At 44.3% G+C, this 18439-nt stretch overlaps 1 protein-coding gene across 3 annotated transcripts in view; it reads right to left on the bottom strand.

Annotated features, from left to right (window-relative positions):
• Positions 1–18439, bottom strand: part of ADAMTS20 (ADAM metallopeptidase with thrombospondin type 1 motif 20) — a 1386529-nt gene that overhangs the window by 477320 nt on the left and 890770 nt on the right. For all 3 annotated transcript variants that reach the window (XM_085653052.1, XM_085653051.1, XM_085653053.1), the window contains one exon: positions 8001–8162. In XM_085653052.1, the coding sequence (XP_085509178.1) occupies positions 8001–8162 (162 nt within the window). The remainder of the gene's footprint in view (positions 1–8000; positions 8163–18439) is intronic.

Raw genomic sequence — 18439 nt, 5'->3', positions numbered from 1 at the left:
AAACATGTGTACAGCTAGGAAGTTGAAGACATGGAGGAGTGCAAACAATCAACGCATCATGGAGGCACTGCTGTTAGATGACCTCAGAAAGACCCCAGAGTCTGATGAGGTAGGCACGTTGGGTGGGGCAGCAGCAGAGGAAAGGCCAAGAGGTGACTACACCTATGACCAGGGCTCTGAAACTGACCAGGAGGATCAAGATGATTCAAACCTGGAAAATCCAATCCATCCTGAAGGTGAGGGAGAGGCCTTAGTGGCAACTCTCTATACTTCACCTGGAAGGGTTGGTGGTGTGCCAAGAAGATAAAGATCTCCTTCACTGGAGTCTAATGATTCTGGTGCATCTGGAAGGACCTCTGTCTCTCATAGGACCATTTTCCCCCAGAAGAAAATACAGACTGATCCCGTTTGAGGAAGCTAAGCTTAGGATAAAGAGGGAACAGTTAGCCTTGGACAGGGAATCCCTGGAGCTCCAGAGAGCTTCACATAGATGGGGACTAGAACCCCATGGTGGCAGCAACAGTGTCCCTAGAGGTAGAGATCATACTCATGACCATAGGAACCTGAACAAGATTGTCCCTCCCTACCAGAGTGGGGATGACATCCACAAATGGATAACTGCACTGGAAAGGGCCTGTAAAGTACAGAGGGTCCCTCAGCATCAGTGGGCAGCAATCTTGTGGCTCTCCTTTCCAGACAAAGGTAGAGACAAGCTCCTGACTGTTAGAGAAGAGGATGCTTACAATTACACAGTTTTGAAGAGTGCACTGATAGATGGGTTTGGCCCAACCACTGAACAGTACAGGTTGAAGTTCAGAGATACCCAAAAGGCACAGACTCAAGACTGGGTTGACTTTGTAGATTGTGATACTAAGGCTCTGGAGGGCTGGTTACTTGGCAGTAAAGTGTGTGATTTTAAAGGATTATACAATTTGATTATGAGGGAGCAGATCCTTAATAATTGTCAAAATCAGCTGTTGCATCAGTACCTGGTGGACTCTGATCTGACCTCTTCACAAGAATTAAGTCAGAAGGCAGACAAATGGGTCAGAACCAGGGTGAGGCAGAAGGTGCAGAAGTCAAGGTGGTGACTCCAAGAAGCAGGATTCCCAAAACTCTGATAAGGGTGGGGACAAGGGTAAAGACCAGAAGTCTTCTCAAGGGCCCCAGAAATCTGCATCTGGTGGGGAGTCCCAATCTAATAAAGGAAAATGCCAAAAGAAACCATGGTGTAAAATCTGTAAACAGAAAGCCCATTGGACAAGTGATTGTACCAAGTCCAAAGACTCAACTCCAGCCACCATTGCCCCCAAGGCAACTGTTCCCCCTAGTTCTTCAATTGCCGGTACTCAGAATAAGGGTGTAGTAGGGTTAACCCTGGGTTCTGAGATGGACTCTGGCCTAGTCAAAGTTCCAACTCAGGCTGTCATGATCTGTGATGGAGGCATGGATTTGTCCTCCTTTGTGAGTCCCAGTAACTTGGGCAAATACAGACAGCAGCATTTGATTAATGGAAAAGAGGCTTTGTCATTCAGGGACACAGGAGCAAGTGTCACAGTGGTGACAAAAGATCTTGTGGCAGATCATACTTGGTGAAATGTACCAAGTGACCAATGCTAGCAATGTCAGGACAGGCCATTCATTGGCAGTTGTTAATTTCTCCTGGGGAGGAGTAACTGGCCTTAAGAAAGTTGTGGTAAGTGCAGACCTCCCTGTTGAATGCTTGCTTGGCAATGATTTGGAAACTTCAGCTTGGGATGAAGTGGAGCTCAGGATTCATGCAGAAATGTTGGGAATCCCTGCACATGTGTTTGCTGGGACCAGGTCCCAGTCAAAAATGTAAAAAGCTGAACAGGCCCTGGATCCTGGAAGAATGGACCAGGCGCCTCCCAAGAAAAGGAGCAGCAGGGGTAAGGCAGTGTCTTCCCCCCGGCTCAGGAAGCAGAACAGTCTCTTGAGGGAGATGATCTCAAGCCTGATGAAGGAACTGTCCCAGAGAAGCTTGAACATGACCAGGTTGAGTTCTTGGGGACAGGGGGGCCTTCCAGGGCAGATATAAGCCAGGAGCAGCTGAGCTGCCCTTCTCTTGAACCCCTCCGAAAGCAAGCTGCCGATGGGGCTGCTGGGAATGCTAGTGTAACCCATAAGATATATTGGGATGATGGACTCCTGTACTCAGAGATTAGAGACTCCAAGCCTGGTGCCTCCAGGAGGTTGGTTATACCTCTGAAGTTCAGGGGCTTCCTATTGACACTAGATCATGATATTCCCTTAGCAGGACACCTTGGCCAAAAAAAGACTTGGGACAGAATTGTCCCTCACTATCATTGGCCCCATATGTCTGAAGACACCAAGGAGTTTTGTCGCTCCTGTGTCACCTGTCAAACCAGTGGTAAGGCAGGTGGTACAACAAAGGCCCCCCTGATACCACTACCTGTGGCGGGGGTTCCCTTTGAGAGGGTTGGGATTGACACAGTTGGTCCCATGGATACTCAGACAGCATCTGGCCACAGATTTATACTGGTGGTGGTGGACCATGCCACTAGATACCCAGAAGCCATTCCCCTTAGGACCACTACAGCTCCTGTGGTGGCAAGGGCCCTACTTGGAATCTTTTCCAGAGTGGGTTTCCCTAAGGAGGTGGTTTCAGACAGGGGTGCAAACTTCATGTCTAGTTACTTAACAGCAATGTGGAAGGAGTGTGGAGTAAATTACAAATTTACCACCCCTTATCACCAGCAAGACAATGGGTTGGTTGAAAGGTTCAACACAGCCCTAAAGGGCATGATTAAAGGTCTCCCAGGAAAGCGTAGGAGTAGATGGGACATACTTTTGCCCTGCCTTCTAGTTGCCTACAGAGAGGTTCCACAGAAGGGGGTTGGTTACAGCCCATTTGAGCTTCTGTTTGGACAACCAGTTAGGGGTCCACTGTGTCTAGAGAAGGAGGGATGGGAGTTACCTCTCAACCCCCCTAAACAGGATATTGTGGACTATGTACTTGGTCTCTGCTCTAGGATGGCTGAATACATGAAGAAGGCAAATAAAAACCTTGAGGCTAGCCAGGAATTACAAAAGGCCTGTTATAACCAAAAGGCTGTGCTGACTGTTTATCAGGCAGGGCAGAAAATATGGGTGTTGGAGCCTGTGGCCCCAGCAGCCCTCCAAGATAAGTGGAGTGGCCCCCATACCATACTTGAGCAGAAGGGAGAGGTTACCTACCTGGTGGACCTAGGAACTCCCAGGAAAAAAAGGGAAAACACAATGCCATGAAAATCTAACACCAATTTATTACATTTTAGTCAATTATTTGAAACCAAGACAACAAAATCCAATTGGTAGAACCAGAGTTATTAATACATTATTTGACACCAAAATAATGAAAATCCAATCAGTAGAACAGGAGTAATGATTTATTAAAGTGTTTACTGAAAACTAGTGTCTAAAGGAACAAAACGCCAACCCCTGAAATATAGTCGCACGAGACTGGGCAAAAGTCGAATAATATGGTCAACCCTGATAAAGCATGGGTCAGATACAAGCCGTGGATTCAGCCTAACCAGCGCTTACCTTCGGACTTTGAAGCAATTTTGAAGAAAAGATTCTGAGAAGGTAAAGTTCAACAGAGCAAGGCTGCAGGCAGTGTCCGAGGAGAGAGCTTCATCGTCGGGGAGCCGCTAGATGAAGTCATGTTGAAGAATTCTACATTTGACTTGTACTTTTTTTAGAAGTCGAAAATCTCCAGAGGGACAAGGCAGGAGGCTGTAGCCTAAGACAGTTAGAGAAGCTTGGATACCCCTCTGGTGAAGGATAACTGAACAGGATTTTCTGCTGAAGAACAGAATGTAGCAAGATGAGCCGCAAAGTAAAGCCAACAGCGATGCATCTTGGGAGATCGACGAGCATGTTGGTCCCGATGTTCTCCAGTTTTTGGCCAAACAATTTTTAAGTGCCATGTTTTGGAATTTGGCTATCTGGGCACTTTTAGCTCCACAACCAAGGGTCCAGGATTTGTGGGATACTACAGGGGGGGTTCAAAACTCACTCAGGCTCGGTCTAGGTGTGGGTTCAAGATGGTGAGAGCCTGTTATGTCCCTGTAGCTCTAAACAGGAGGCCAGCAAACTAGTGCTTGGCGTCACACTTGTAGTCCTGGGTTCAGGTGAAGATGCTGTGCTCAAGGAGCAGGGATGGCTACTAAGGGTTCAAAGCAGGCTCCTAGAAGCAAGGCTGTCCTTCCAGGTGCAGCAATGTAGTCTTATGGAATACACAGCAGCCTACAACAGCAGGCAGTCCTTCGGGAGTACTTCCACAGGTTCAGAAAGTGAACTAAAAAATGGGTCTGCTGGCCTTTTTTTTTTATATCTGGTGCTTCCTTTGAAATTGGGAGAAGTTTCTAGTGCTTTCTATTTGAAGTGCTTGGAATTTCCTAACTCCTCTGCCCTGGCTCCAAGCTAGCTGTAGAGACAAAGTGGATGTGGGAAGCCTCTATGTGAAAGCAAAGCACAGCCTATTCAGTTGCAAATAGGGCTCTGCCCAGCTCCGCCCCTCCATTGTAACAGCAGATGGCCCATTTAGACATCTAACCCCCCTATTGTGTGAATGTTTGACAGGAATTCACAAAGTCTGTCAGTTACACCCAGTCATGTGACCCAGGGGAGGCGGAATGCACCAAATGGCTAAAGGCAGAAAATGGACTTTCTAAAAGTGGCATTTTGAAAACTGGAATTTAAAATACAACTTTACCATTAAAGAGTTTTTTACATTGCAATTTCATAGATACCATACATAACATGCTTACCTGCTCACAATGAAAGGTTAGCACTTCTTAAATGTAATAAGTGAACCCAATATTGTCCTATGATACAGCGAGGTCACACAGTAGTGAAAGACAAATTTAGGACATGCCCAACTTTATTTAATTACAATGCACTCTGTACTATGGGCTACCTAGAGCCTACCTCAGGGGTGACATAAGCAATTACAGAGGAGTTTAAGGCTTGGAAAGGGAGTAATCTTGACAAGTTGCATGGGCAGTTTACAACTTCATTCAGACTGCAATGGCAAACCTGGGACATGTTTTAAGGAGCTACTTGGGTGGGGCGGAACAATAAGTGCTGCAGGCCCACTAGTAGCATTTAACTAACGGGCCCTGGTTATATGGTATACCACTCTACAAGGTACTTATAAGTAAATTAAATATGCTAATCAGGTGTAACCCAATCGAACCATGTTTAGGGGATAGAGCACAAGCCTTTTAGCACTGGTTAGCCAACAAAAACAAATTTCAGCAGAAATATGGAGGGAAATAGGCAAAACATTTGGGACCAGACCAATCTAAGGCTGACAGGTTAGCAGTGGCCATCTGAGACATACTGGCAATGATGAAAACACATGTGTAATCTGGTAACTATGAAAAACTGAAATAGAATTCAGGCAGAATTCCAGCAGCAGAATTTGAGGGTAAAAGAAAATGTAGCACAAAAGCTAGCAACTGCTGCTACAGTGACGAGAACACATTGGTAGTTTGAAAACTAGGAATGATTGAAGTGAAATATCGTCAGGATTCCAGCATCAGAATTTGAGGGAAAATTAAAATGTAGAGCAAAAGGTAGCAACTCTCTAAATAATGCACTGGGGAAATAAAGCAGTTCAACAATTTATGGGATTTGCAGATTAGTCCAAGAGAGAATAGCCTTTTTTCCATGGGTGAGATGGGTAGAGGTTTTCACCTTCCTCTAAGACCTCCCTGATGAGCATACATAAATATGGGAGCTAGAGGGTTTCTAGGCTAGGTCCACCCTCCTTTCAATCATATATGCAAACAGACCCGGGGTTACCGGATCGAGGACCTAGCTAAGGTGGCATTTGACCCCAAAACAAAATTGAATTGGAAGGTAAGGTGTTTATGGCAAGAAAAAACAAATGCTTTCTTGAGCCCCCTCACTCACCGGGGTTTCCCACCGGTGACATGCTTCATCATTTGGGGAAAGTTATGGAGCTTCTCCCTTACAGACCTACAGCCATACCTTGTATTGCCAGTCTAGAAGCATGCTGTGTTGGGTGGCTGGATTCTCTGGGGTTATGAGATGACTACTGCTACATCATCTTCAGCTATGTAGACAAAGAGCCTTCCTGCTTCCACGTTCATTGTGTTCCGGTGTGCATTGTGCCCAACAAACAGCATGCGTTCAATGTTCTTTCTCCACCAATTAGGCACTTTGGAACCAACGCCAAAGATTTCACTTCACGTATATGTGCTCTAGACGTCGTGTGTTGCATGAAGTTCATAACCTGCCAGTCTCCTGGCAGGCAGATTATGGCTAATATTGCTCTGTTTTATTTCCTACAGATACTACGATCAATTGAGTTTAAATCGTATGTATAAAAGTGCACACACAGTTGGTGTGCAAACATCACTTTTCACTTAACTATTTATTTACCTCACTTTTTAGGTCACTTAGGTGTAGAAAGCACAGGGCTGGCCCCTGTGTGGTCCTGAAGAAGAGCTGTGGGGTGGCTCTAAACATGTTGACTAACGCTAGAGATTTAACTCATTATGGTTAATTAGTTGTCTAGTACCCCTTGTTTTTATTATACCGACTAGGAGCTAGAATAAAGTGTTTCGCCCACTAGCCAGGTATTTTTAGATCTCCTATTCACTCCACCTACACTGCACCACACATAGTCGCCTGTTGAGTGCTCCTACGTAATTTCGCAAGTCGAAGCACGCCTCAATCCGCAGCGGATTGAGAGGACCCCAATGATGAAGCATGTCACCGGTGGGAAACCCCGGTGAGTGAGGGGACTCAAGAAAGCATTTGCTTTTTTTTGCCATAAACACCTGACCCTCCAATTCAATTTTGTTTTGGGGTCAAACCCCACCTTAGCTAGGTCCTCGATCCAGTAACCCCGGGTCTGTTTGCATACCTACATAAATATGAACATACTTACAGTTTATGAATTATCTGCATTGAACGCATGCTGTTTGTTGGGCACAATGCACACCGGAACACAATGAAGGTGGAAGCAGGAAGGCTCTTTGTCTACATAGCTGAAGATGATGTAGCAGTAGTCATCTCATAACCCCAGAGAATCCAGCCACCCAACACAGCATGCTTCTAGACTGGCAATACAAGGTATGGCTGTAGGTCTGTAAGGGAGAAGCTCCATAACTTTCCCTTCACTATTCCTCATTGTATATGACCTGAGCCCAAAGCCTCAGGCTCCAGTGCTCTCTATGTGCTACACTTCTCAGGATGACTGCCAATAGTGGTAGACACTCGCCAATAAATGTAAGGTTCATTGTGTTTTCAACTCAACATACACCTCAGAGAGTTCTCCCCCACTGGGTGAAGTGTTCTGGTTGATTTGGGTGATGACTTAGGACCATCTGACGTAAAGAGTTAACCAGACTAGTTTGCCTGTTTGATTTCTTTGTTCTTAATTCTTCCATGATGAGGGCTACCCTGGAACAGACTCTCCTCAGACGTTGGCATCTGGTAGAGTTCCAATCCTTCCATGGAAAAACACTGCCAGGTGAATGAAATTCAACATCAGTGGATGACATCTTCAGTGAATGGAGCTGTACCAGACTACAAGTCTTATCATTGTTTGACGTGTTCACTAATCTCTGCAGGTTATACAAACATACATACAAACCCCCACAAATCACTATGCCTGAAAATATGGAAATCCTACTATACTAACAGAATTGTTGTATTTGTACATTTACATTGTGCCTAGCAAAAGCTCGGAATACTAATTCTGGGAATCAGTTTGGGAGTTTTCATGATAAAGTGAACAATGAGTCTACTTAAATTCAATTTAGGTGCACAACATGTTTAAAAAAATCTTACCTAATTAGTACTGGTCATTAAGATTTTGCTATTTTATTTTGCTTTGTAAGACGTTTGCTGTATTAATATTGCATAAAAATCTTTCAAGAAAGTATTGAAAAAAACTTGACTTATAGAAGACATTTTAATGAAAAAGCAGATCTTACTTCTCCCCAGCTGCCGTAGTTCCATCTTGGACAGGGTCCTGCATCACAGTGCCTTGAATCTGGTGGTTTAGATGTTTCATCACAGTAATTGGAGCTCCTTCCTTCCTCATCTTGACAAACCACAACACGCCTTTGGAATCCACCATTGCACGTACTGGAGCACTAGTGAAACAAAAAGTTGATCAATACATTCTTGGACAAACTGTTGTCATAATTTCAAATGTACAGTAAATGACCAAACTACTGAATGTAGAAAACAGTTAATAGGCTGAATATATACAGGGTTAGTTTTTTTTGATAAGGTTCAATTATATTTAATGTAGGACTGAATATTGTATTCATTAAATAACTCCTGGACTACGGTGTAGCAGTGAGCAAGTAGAAAGTAACCCACCCACCACCACTCATAATGCTACAGGCTGCCTAAGATTACTACAATATACGAGGTTCCTCAGAACTTTAGATGCTGTGTGTGGCTGGCTACCATACCAAGACACTGCTTCTCCTGGTTGAGAAGAGGCAGCAGTAGCTGGATCTTCATGAACAGTCCAAGTAGGAATGTTATGTGGAATGTGATGTGCAGCCTAAAATCCAGCACGCACTCCAGAAAGCATCAGGAAAGCTGAAGGATATGAGCCCTGATGGAATGGAGACTGCTGCCTTTGCCACAAATCGTACAGCATAATATACAGTAAAAATTAAGTGGGATATGAGTATGGGATAAAAAACCTGTTGTAAGGTCATTGCAAGTCACCAATGTCTTATATAACCATCCTGCACTCAAACACAGTAGTGCAATAAATAATGTATCAGACATGTCTCCATTTCTCCCCAGCAGCTAGTCACTGTGGAGCTTCAGGCTAAAAAAGGATTTAAGGGACAGTGATCAAAAAAACTAGTCATCCCTTTAACTCTTTATGTGGTAGATGGGCTTCTACTGAGGACCGATGTTTCAGGTGCTCTACCAAAAGACAATGTGATATCAAAACTCAACTGTTGCCATAGAACAGTGGTGATCTCATTCTCTTTTGAAATGTATATAGGTATGTTCCAACTGAACTCCAACAATATAATTAACTATTTGTTTCTATACAGTTATTTCAAAAGGGCGACATATAATATAATACATATTCATGCAATGTACTACTAAATATTATTCACCCCCAATCACCCACAATCTGTCTCCATAGATGAATTTGTCACAATATCATGGAAAGAGCTGCATAGTAATGTGGCATAATACAACAGCTACATAACACTGACTATCCCAAATGTATTTATTTTACTCCTTTATGGATCACGTAACAGTATCCTAGAAACAAAGTAGCAGACAGGCAGATCTGGACACTTACTGGTTGGTTCAAAAAGAACAATTGATGGATAGAATTTTGAACAATGTCACACATTCGCCCCAGTACAGAGATCTTGGCCTAAATCATTTGTTTTTTGCTCCTCCTGCCATTCCAGTTTAAACCCAGCCATATGCAAATCAGTATTGACTCTGCTCCCCATGGCCCCAGCCCGAAACGCCAGGCCAGGTTCTCCCTGGACCGGAAACGAGCATCCTGGGACCGATTTCAGGGTAACATCCCTCATCAGCCAGGCTAGCTTAACTATAGTGGCACAGAAAGCCCAGGGCCCACGTCTGGGTATTCCAGTCCCACTTGGGGTGACAAATGCAAAAAGAACAATTGATGGACAGAATGCAGAGCAAATCAAACATTCACTCCCCGTCAAGAGATCTGGGTTAAATCTATAGTTCTTTTGCTCCCCATGCCATTCCAGTTTAGACCCAGCCATATGCAAATCAGACTTGATCCTGTTCTTCATGGGAACAGTCCATCCCAAACTTCCAATCCAGGCCCTCATGGATGCCCCGAAACTGGTCCTAATATGCTTGTTTCCCGTCCAGGGAGGACCTGGCTTGGCAGTTAAGGCTCATCTGTTCCCATGGGGAAAAGGGTCAAGACTGATTTGTATATGGCTGGGTCCAAACTGCGGTGGCATAATGAGCAAAAGAACAAAGGATTAAACCCAGATATGTGCCTGGGTGTGAGTGTTTGAAAAGTGTCAGCATTCCGTCCATCATCTTGTTTTGTCGCTATGTGGCTGGCTAAGTCAGACACTACAAATTATCCTATTATCTTGATATGAGTTGCTGCACATTACATGGTCCATGATCAAGACGGCATCAACTCAACATTTTTTGCTTACTTCTTTATATGATTAAGGACTTGACCTGTGCCTCTGATAGGATGGCATATCTTGACGAACTAAAATTACCTAGGTTATGGGCGTGGCTGAGCAATTGGCACCCCGATCATGGTTGAGAGGATCCATCAAGTGCTTGAAGTGTTGCCTGCACTTCCGCTGATTTACTGATACCTCATCTTCTCAAGGTTTACTCTATGGTTTGGGAGGTAGGTTTGCTTTCACTCTCTCCTAGAGAGGCTCTGGTGATTCCTATACCTAAGAAACACAGATACCAAGCTAATAGAACCTACTACTGACCTCGCTCCATGACCACTCTTGATTATAAAATACTTAATACGGTACTAGCCATGCGTCTTCATCCTCATATGACAATGCTAATTCACAATGACCAGATTGAATTTCTTCCTACTTGAAATAATACACTTAATGTCAGACACCTCCTCTGGGCCTTACTTGAGACTTTATTGATTACATACCCCCATGCTGTCATATTACCAGGGGAACTGGAGATTCTCTTACTTAGGAATTCTTGATTGAAATTCTTCATACACATGAACATGGGTGAAGCTTGAATTAATTGAGGTAACTTTTTATACATTTATTCAATGAGGGTCCACACTGGTAAGACTACCTCAGTACCCTATTGAGTTTTCTGGGGTAAATGGCAGGGGTGTCATTTGTCCCTCCCTGTTCTTTGAAATTGCAATAGAACCTCTTGCGAAATGTATGAGAATTAGAAATGAGAACAGAGAATTCTTTTATAAGGTGGAATGCATGCCTTTTCACTTTAATGCGGATGACTTCCTTCTGTTCTTAAAGAATGCAGAAGGGGACACTGCACATGTAATTAAGTCCCTGCAGGATTATATTAGACTGTTGGGAAAGTGAGCTAACTGTTTGAAAATGTGTGCGTTCCCAATAGATAGACATATACAGAGGAACCGACAATCCTATATCTTGGGTGTGGATTTATCATGACTATTGATCTGGTCGAAGGTAATTTAGGATTATTGTTGAGAAACGTGAAGTCCAACACAGACTTCTGGCAAAGCCTGAAATAGTCCATTATGGACAGAATTGCCCTTTTTAAAATGCTGGCATTACCAAGACTACTCAATTACTTTAGTAATTTACTGCTGTAGGTTCCGACGAGCTTTTCAGAGAGTTGGAGGCATTGCTACAGGATTTTATTTAAACTGCAAGTAGACCAACATTAAAACCTTGCATTTTCCTTTAGCACAGGGTGGTCTGAGCTGTAAGTGGTTTCCCAAGTCGTTGAGGGGAAAATTCCTTTATGAGCTGGGACACTTGGCTATTCAATAACCAACGGAGAGCTGGTGGCTTACCTATTGAAGCCAAAGGTGAAACCTCTGGGAATCATTGAGTTAGTGAAGATAGTCTTCCAACGTGGAGCGAGATGCATCCGTAAGACAGTGCCTTGCCCGCTATACAATCCCACCGTTCCCTTCACTGGATTACCAGACGGCCTGGGTTGTCACAGCAGTCTTGGCACTGACTGGATGGACTGAGGGTGGGTTACTCTCGGTGAAAGACTTACTTTCTAACAGTCATATTCCCTTTTCTACACTACAAGAGAACTGGGGCCTTTCTCTGACATAATTTCTATGATATGCTTTAATAATTCATTTTATTAAGCAGTAGTGGGGTGCCTGTTTCACCGAGCAAAAAGAACAGAAATGCTGCAGCTGTTTTTTATGATGGAAAATGCTCAACATTCAACAGTGGGCCTGTACAGATCCTTAATTAATATGGCCAGACCTCATTTAGTGCAACCGCATGAGAAATGTGAACAGAATCATATAAATCCTTTTACTGATAAAGGCTGGAGAAAGATCATTAGGCACACACACAGTCTCTAGGAATATGAGTTTCAAATACAGCCAGTTTAATCACGTATACATTATTTAAATGTCAGACACGACTGAAGGGTTGAGGCAAAGGAGAACCGCACCTACCAACAGTGATAATATAGGGGCAATATGTGATGCTTACAGAAGGTGCAAAGAACCATGGAGTACAACCCCTCTCTACTCCAGACTTTGGAAAAGACTCCAAAATACACAAAATAACACAGAATGGTTCAGCACACAATAATGGGATGCTTGAGTTTGGTAACTGGATCAATGACCACAATCTTTGTATACGCATTCAAGAACTTCCACTGCAGTATTTTTCTTTCTTCATTTGTCCTTTATAAAGCATTTCTTCACATAGAAACAAATCAGTCAGATAAAATCCAGTAGCCGACACATTTCATTCTCATAGGACTTCTTCAGGGCTCCAACATGTGTATGGGATTCAAAGGGTATGGGACTTCTTGATCGAAGACAGCTACTTTCTAATAGAGGATCAAGTTCTCTTGAATTTACAGTGGATGAAATTGCTCAGGTCATTTTAGAATTAAATATTAATCAAGCTCAAGGACCAGATGGTATACAAGCCTGTCTCGCTAAAGCTGATCCTCCTTTATGGGCAGGTATCCTGAAGCAGCTGTTGGAGTATTGTTTAAAGCCAAACATAGTCCCCAGGTCTTGGCAATTCAGTAATATTATACCCCATAATAAAAAGGAGACCGTAATCTTCCAAAAAATGATCATCCCATTGCACACTTAGACATTACTGGTAAGAATTTTGCCAAATATGTATTACATTATTTCGTTTTTGGGTGGAAGCTGCTAATATGTTGCCTATCAAACACACAGGCTTCCAAAAGGCTTGTACCACAATTAACAATATTGTCTGCCTTCATATCATCAGTAAAAAGTATGTAAGGTTGTGTAAAAAGAAAGTATATGTGGCATTTGTTGGTTTCAGCATTGCTTTTGATTCCGTTGTTTGTCCAACATTTTGGCATAAACTTGTGAGCATGGGCATTCCATATCATTTGTTACTCCCACTGATATCCCTTCATTCTGACAATTGGTTGAAAGTTCTACTAGGCACTGGAGATTATTAGTCAGATAAAATTCCAGTGGATAATGGTCTTAAACAAGGATGTAGTTGGTCTCCTTTGTGTTTTTTATTAACTTATTTTTCTATTTTTTTTAAGTCAAACTATTACAGATAAGCCTAATTTTGGTTCAAAGGCCGTTTCTACATTGCTGTATGCAGACGATTTAGTATTAATGTCACTCACTCCTATTGATTTACAGAAGCAACTTGATATTTATGCTTCTTTCGCACTTATACATATTCTACCTGTAAACAAGAGGAAAACTAAGATTATGATAATGTGGGGCAATTGTGTTAAGTCTCCCAGGTCCAGGATTTTTAATGGGTGAACATTTGAGATGGTAAAGGAGTAAATATACTTAGGAATGAGTATCTCTAACTGTTTGTTGTGGGTACCTCAAGATACACTGCAGTTTACCAAATCACAGTCTACAGGAACTGGCCTTTTGCAATTATTTAACGCTCATGGGAGAAGAAATGCTCAATCCCTTTTAAAGGTGTATATCGCTTATGTTATTCCTGTTGCATTGTATGGTATAGCGGCATGGTCGATTTCCTCAAAAATTATATTCAACATTGAAACTGTCCTGAGGAAATGGTAACTTGGCGTATGCTCCTCCAGTTTGATTGAAATGATTCTGCTCAAGCTGGGTTTGACTGGAATAATCTTTTGAGTTTCTTGTCAGATTACTCATTATTTTATTCAATTATTTAGTAGTCCAGAAAATACATTGGAAAACGTTATTTGGTGGGACCTTTGGAGGAATAACAAAGGGATTTATACACTGGGGACTGTTTACAATTATAGTTTAGATTAGATGGTCTTAAATAGTAATGAGGGGCGATCCTGTTTAACTAGCAATGCTTTAAATGCAGCTATAAAAAAGAATGCTAATTGTTTACAGATAAAAAGACTTCAGTTCAGCTGTATGTTTGTATAAGGTAGTGAGATGCATTTTCATTTAAAGGTCAATCTATGTCCTCTTGTATGAAGAGGTTTTACGAAATCTAGGTTTAATCAGATTCTGTTTGGAGAAAATGAACAAGTTTCTTACCTTGGTAACAATGTATCTGTAAGAGACATATATTAGTTACAGATTCCTTACCTGAGAATTGCCCCAAGGCGTCAGACTGGATCTGCAGGATTATTCTCTTAGCAGTACCTCTACTCGTCAGTAGGTGGCGTCGGTCGTCTCCGCGTCCGTCACCGGCGTCATGGTCGCCTGGATGACATCACGATGTCTACTCAGACGCTGCCCCTGCGCGCTGACGTCAGTTCTGACATGACTTTCCACACCAGAAGCGCAGAGAAATGCAAGACACTGACCACTGGTGCACATAACAAGGGCCATGGAAGGGAGTCTCTATCCCTATAAGTCAGTTCGCAGAACGGGGAGGATAGGTGGGGCGGTAAGGTATCTATAACTAATATATGTCTCTTACAGATACATCGTTACCAAAGGTAAGTAACTTGTTCATCTGAAAGAGACTATTAGTTATAGATTCCTTATCTTAGAATAGATACCCCAGCGATGCAAACCCTGAGGTGGGTCTGCGAACCGATAGTCCTGGAGAACAGAACAGCCAAAAAAGCCTTCTCTCCGGACTTGGCTTTCCAGGCAATATTATTTGATGCCCAAGATGGCCGCCTGGTAGGAGCTCGCAGACAGAGCTCCAAGCGCTTGGGATCCCCACCGTGGCAATATCCCTTTCAGCGACCGCCATCCTGTGAAACCGACCCCGTAAGCGTAACAGGAGCTGATGGAACAACTTTTCATTTCCGTATTTTAAATTCACAGCCTTTCTTACCTGGGCACGGACACCGGAATCGACGACGGGCAGCGGCAATTTGACGAGGACCTGGGGAAGAGGCGGAGGCAGCACGAGTGTGTGTTCTGGCTTGTTGTTGGCCCTCGGTGCGCCCCTTGGACACGACGGCTGGATTCATCATTCGCGTGCGGAGCTGGGTGTCTGCAGCGGAGATTCTCTGGCCTCAGATCGAAACCATTTGCCTGCCCCGCCCCCCGTGTGAAGACACAGACGAAAAGACCTAAAATCACAAAATAACACCGATAGCGCGTTCTTTGCCTCGGTGTTGCCTCACTGACGGTAGTCGGATGATATTTTTGGAACAAAGGGCTCCCACACATCGCGGCCACAACACCCCCTCCAATCAAAGAGGACCAGGATGAAGCCAGCTGATGACTTTTATCATACCTAAGCAAACTTTACGTTGGCATTATACTCTTCTCTTTAAGGTAACATTTCCCTTTGGGGCATCCTACTCTACCACCTTATGTTGTTGTGCAAGTTTATGTCCCTCTATATACTTTTAAGATGGCAACAACCATAGGTATTCTCTCCTAAAATGGCCGAGGCCATAAATATCTCTTTCAACTGCCCTTCTCCTAGCACCGTCCACAGCTACTGCTGTCATTCAATCACCACTGAAATAGGACTATCTTTCTTTCTATCTTTCAGTCCCATTGACAGTGAAACTAAACTACACTGATGGTCCCCCAGAGCCCCCACTTCCCCAATGGTCAGAGAAATAGGACTACACGGGTTCTCCCACAGTCAATGGAAACTGACAACGGACCACATAGTTGCGCTATTAGATCGCTCCCAATGAGGTGGCCATCTTAGACTGTCTCCACCCTATACCCCCTAACTAGACTGACCTCTTCAGCTTCTCACCGCAAATCAGATTTTCTTTATATCCCTCTCGCGACATATCTCTAGCCTCTACATATTTAAACTCTGGTTCTTTTCCTTTTCCTTTTCCTCCCCTTTTGTACCTCTCATCCTAACCTGCACACTGCTCCCGGGGCTGACATCCAGTTCCTGTGTGCCGTCCCCTGCTTACCTTTCAGCCCACTTCTACATAGCCACCGGCCTCAGTTTACTCTCTTCTCCCCCCTTACCCTCCCCCCTAGCACGGTTCGCCTCTCACTGTGCTGTATGCAACATGGAGCGCGCAGGTACACACACCTACAGCATCATTTATCACTGATATCATTTTCCACACGAAACGAAGAGCCTAATGGAGAAAAGCATTCCTAGCTTCTCTCTCGATCTCCTCCACGAGGAAAACCGCTCATGGTACAGCTTTCGGTATTTCTCCCTCCCAGCTCTTTCATGCGACAGCTACTATCACCATATACAATAACAGTACTATCCTCATCCAAGCCACAGACCGTAATTTAAATCTCTGGGACAACATCTTCCCCATCATTAAAAACCTGGTGTCTAAACCCCAATTGGCTACTCAACCCGCTCCCTGTGCTAACACAGAACTGATAACCACGCCCACCCTGGAAAACAATACCACCCCTCTACCTCCCTGTCGACTTCCGTCCCCTACACAATTTACCCCTCCCTCCTACACACCGCACTTCACCTCATCCTCACACCCTCGCCCTTCGTACGCCCCGGCCACCGCTGGCACTGGTACCTTACGGCACCCCCTTCCTGAACACCCCTACCATCCTCACACCCCCCGTCACTGCACCTTACCCTTACACTCTACCGCCTAGCACGACTGAGGCAGCATGCGCTCCCCCCTTAGATTGGGAACCCACTGTTCCTCTCCCCCTAACAGCTTATCTCCCACTGACACCATCTCTACCGTTACCTCATCCTCGCCCCACACTGCCTCTTCTGACACATATTCCCCACAGCTCAGTCACCCCCCCACGTAGACTGCAGGCACATAATTTGACACCACACCATCTTTCTGAAACCACGCTTCCCTCAGAGCAAGTCACCCTCCCTACTACCGTTCCCTCGATCCCCACACCCACACAACAGCCAGACACCCCCACTACACGCCCACCCACACCCAATTCCCACCCATACACACACACGGCAATGCCTTCACCACCATGCATACCTGCAACCCCTCACACACCCAACCTGACCTCAGCGCAGCCATCCACATGCATAACACACCCCCCAACCTCACTCATATCCGCACAAGACCCTAGACTAGACGAAATTATGATCACACTTCACCAAATTAAAACGGAGCTCCATTCTTTTAAGTTGGTGTTGTCGAGACAATCATGGCATTCTATTCCCTCAAAAACCTATAAATCAAACGAGCGCACGGACCACATTTCATCCACCTCTAACATGCCTCCACCCAGCTGGAAAGCAGTTCCTTCCCACAATACACTAACACGCCCAATGCGTAGCATCAATCCGCTCTCGGAGAGCGATCTTCTCTCTCTTCTGCACTCTAACGAACCCTCTCTCTCCAACTCCTTTACGTCCTCTCAGATGACCATCCCGACTATCCCCCTCAACCCCTTCAGATCCGTTACCCAAAACAACAGAGGAGTCAGTGATGACAACCTAAGAAGAATCCCTCTCACTCAGGACACCTCCTCTTCCCTCATCTCACCCCGTCTTAAATACACACTTCTAAACTGTAGATCAGCCTCTAGACACGCAGCTGATATAGCTGACCTCATCATTTCACAGGAGTTGGACCTGATATTGTTAACTGAAACCTGGCTAACAGAAGCCTCCACTCCACTCTTCGACATCCTATTACCACCCGACTACGACAAAATTAGATTAGATAGAACCAACAAGATAGGGGGAGGTATAGCCTGTATACATCGTAGCAACATCACCGTAAACAGAGCAATATCGCCTATTTTCCCATCGTGTGAATAATTATGCCTGGACATTAGCTGCAATGGCAAACCAGTATACTCACTCCATATCATCTATCATCCTCCAGGCGGCAACCTCCTCTTCACTGAACACCTCATGGACATGATCTCTACTAACAACGGGCGGCAAAATACCGAAATATTCCTTGGCGACTTCAATCTCCATTGGAATGACAACAATGACGCAGCGGTCAACAGCCTCAAAAACTTTCTGGATGATCTAGCCCTCATCCAATCCTGCAACAGCCTGACAGACAATAAAGGTTCAACCCTTGATCTTATAATCTCCAAAATTGACGTCATTCAGTTGGAGTCGATCCAACCCTGTGACTGGTCGGACCATCATATTATCGCCTTCTATATCAAGGAAACTATAAAACTCAACTCGACTCAATCCACAAAACCAAAGATCTGGAACAGAGACTTGAAAAAACTCAACCCCAACACATTACCCTCTTCCAGCTTCAACCTGCTTCAGCCTCCTGTAGGCACCTCTGACGTCCATGATCTCACCAACCACTACCTCAACGCTATAACCACGATAATCAATGAGGTAGCCCCCCTGCAACT

This window comes from Triturus cristatus, chromosome 4_1, assembly GCF_964204655.1.
Source record: "Triturus cristatus chromosome 4_1, aTriCri1.1, whole genome shotgun sequence".
NCBI lineage: Eukaryota > Metazoa > Chordata > Amphibia > Caudata > Salamandridae > Triturus > Triturus cristatus.
The sequence above is the reverse complement of the archived record's forward strand: the minus strand, read 5'-3'. Positions and strand labels throughout refer to the sequence as shown.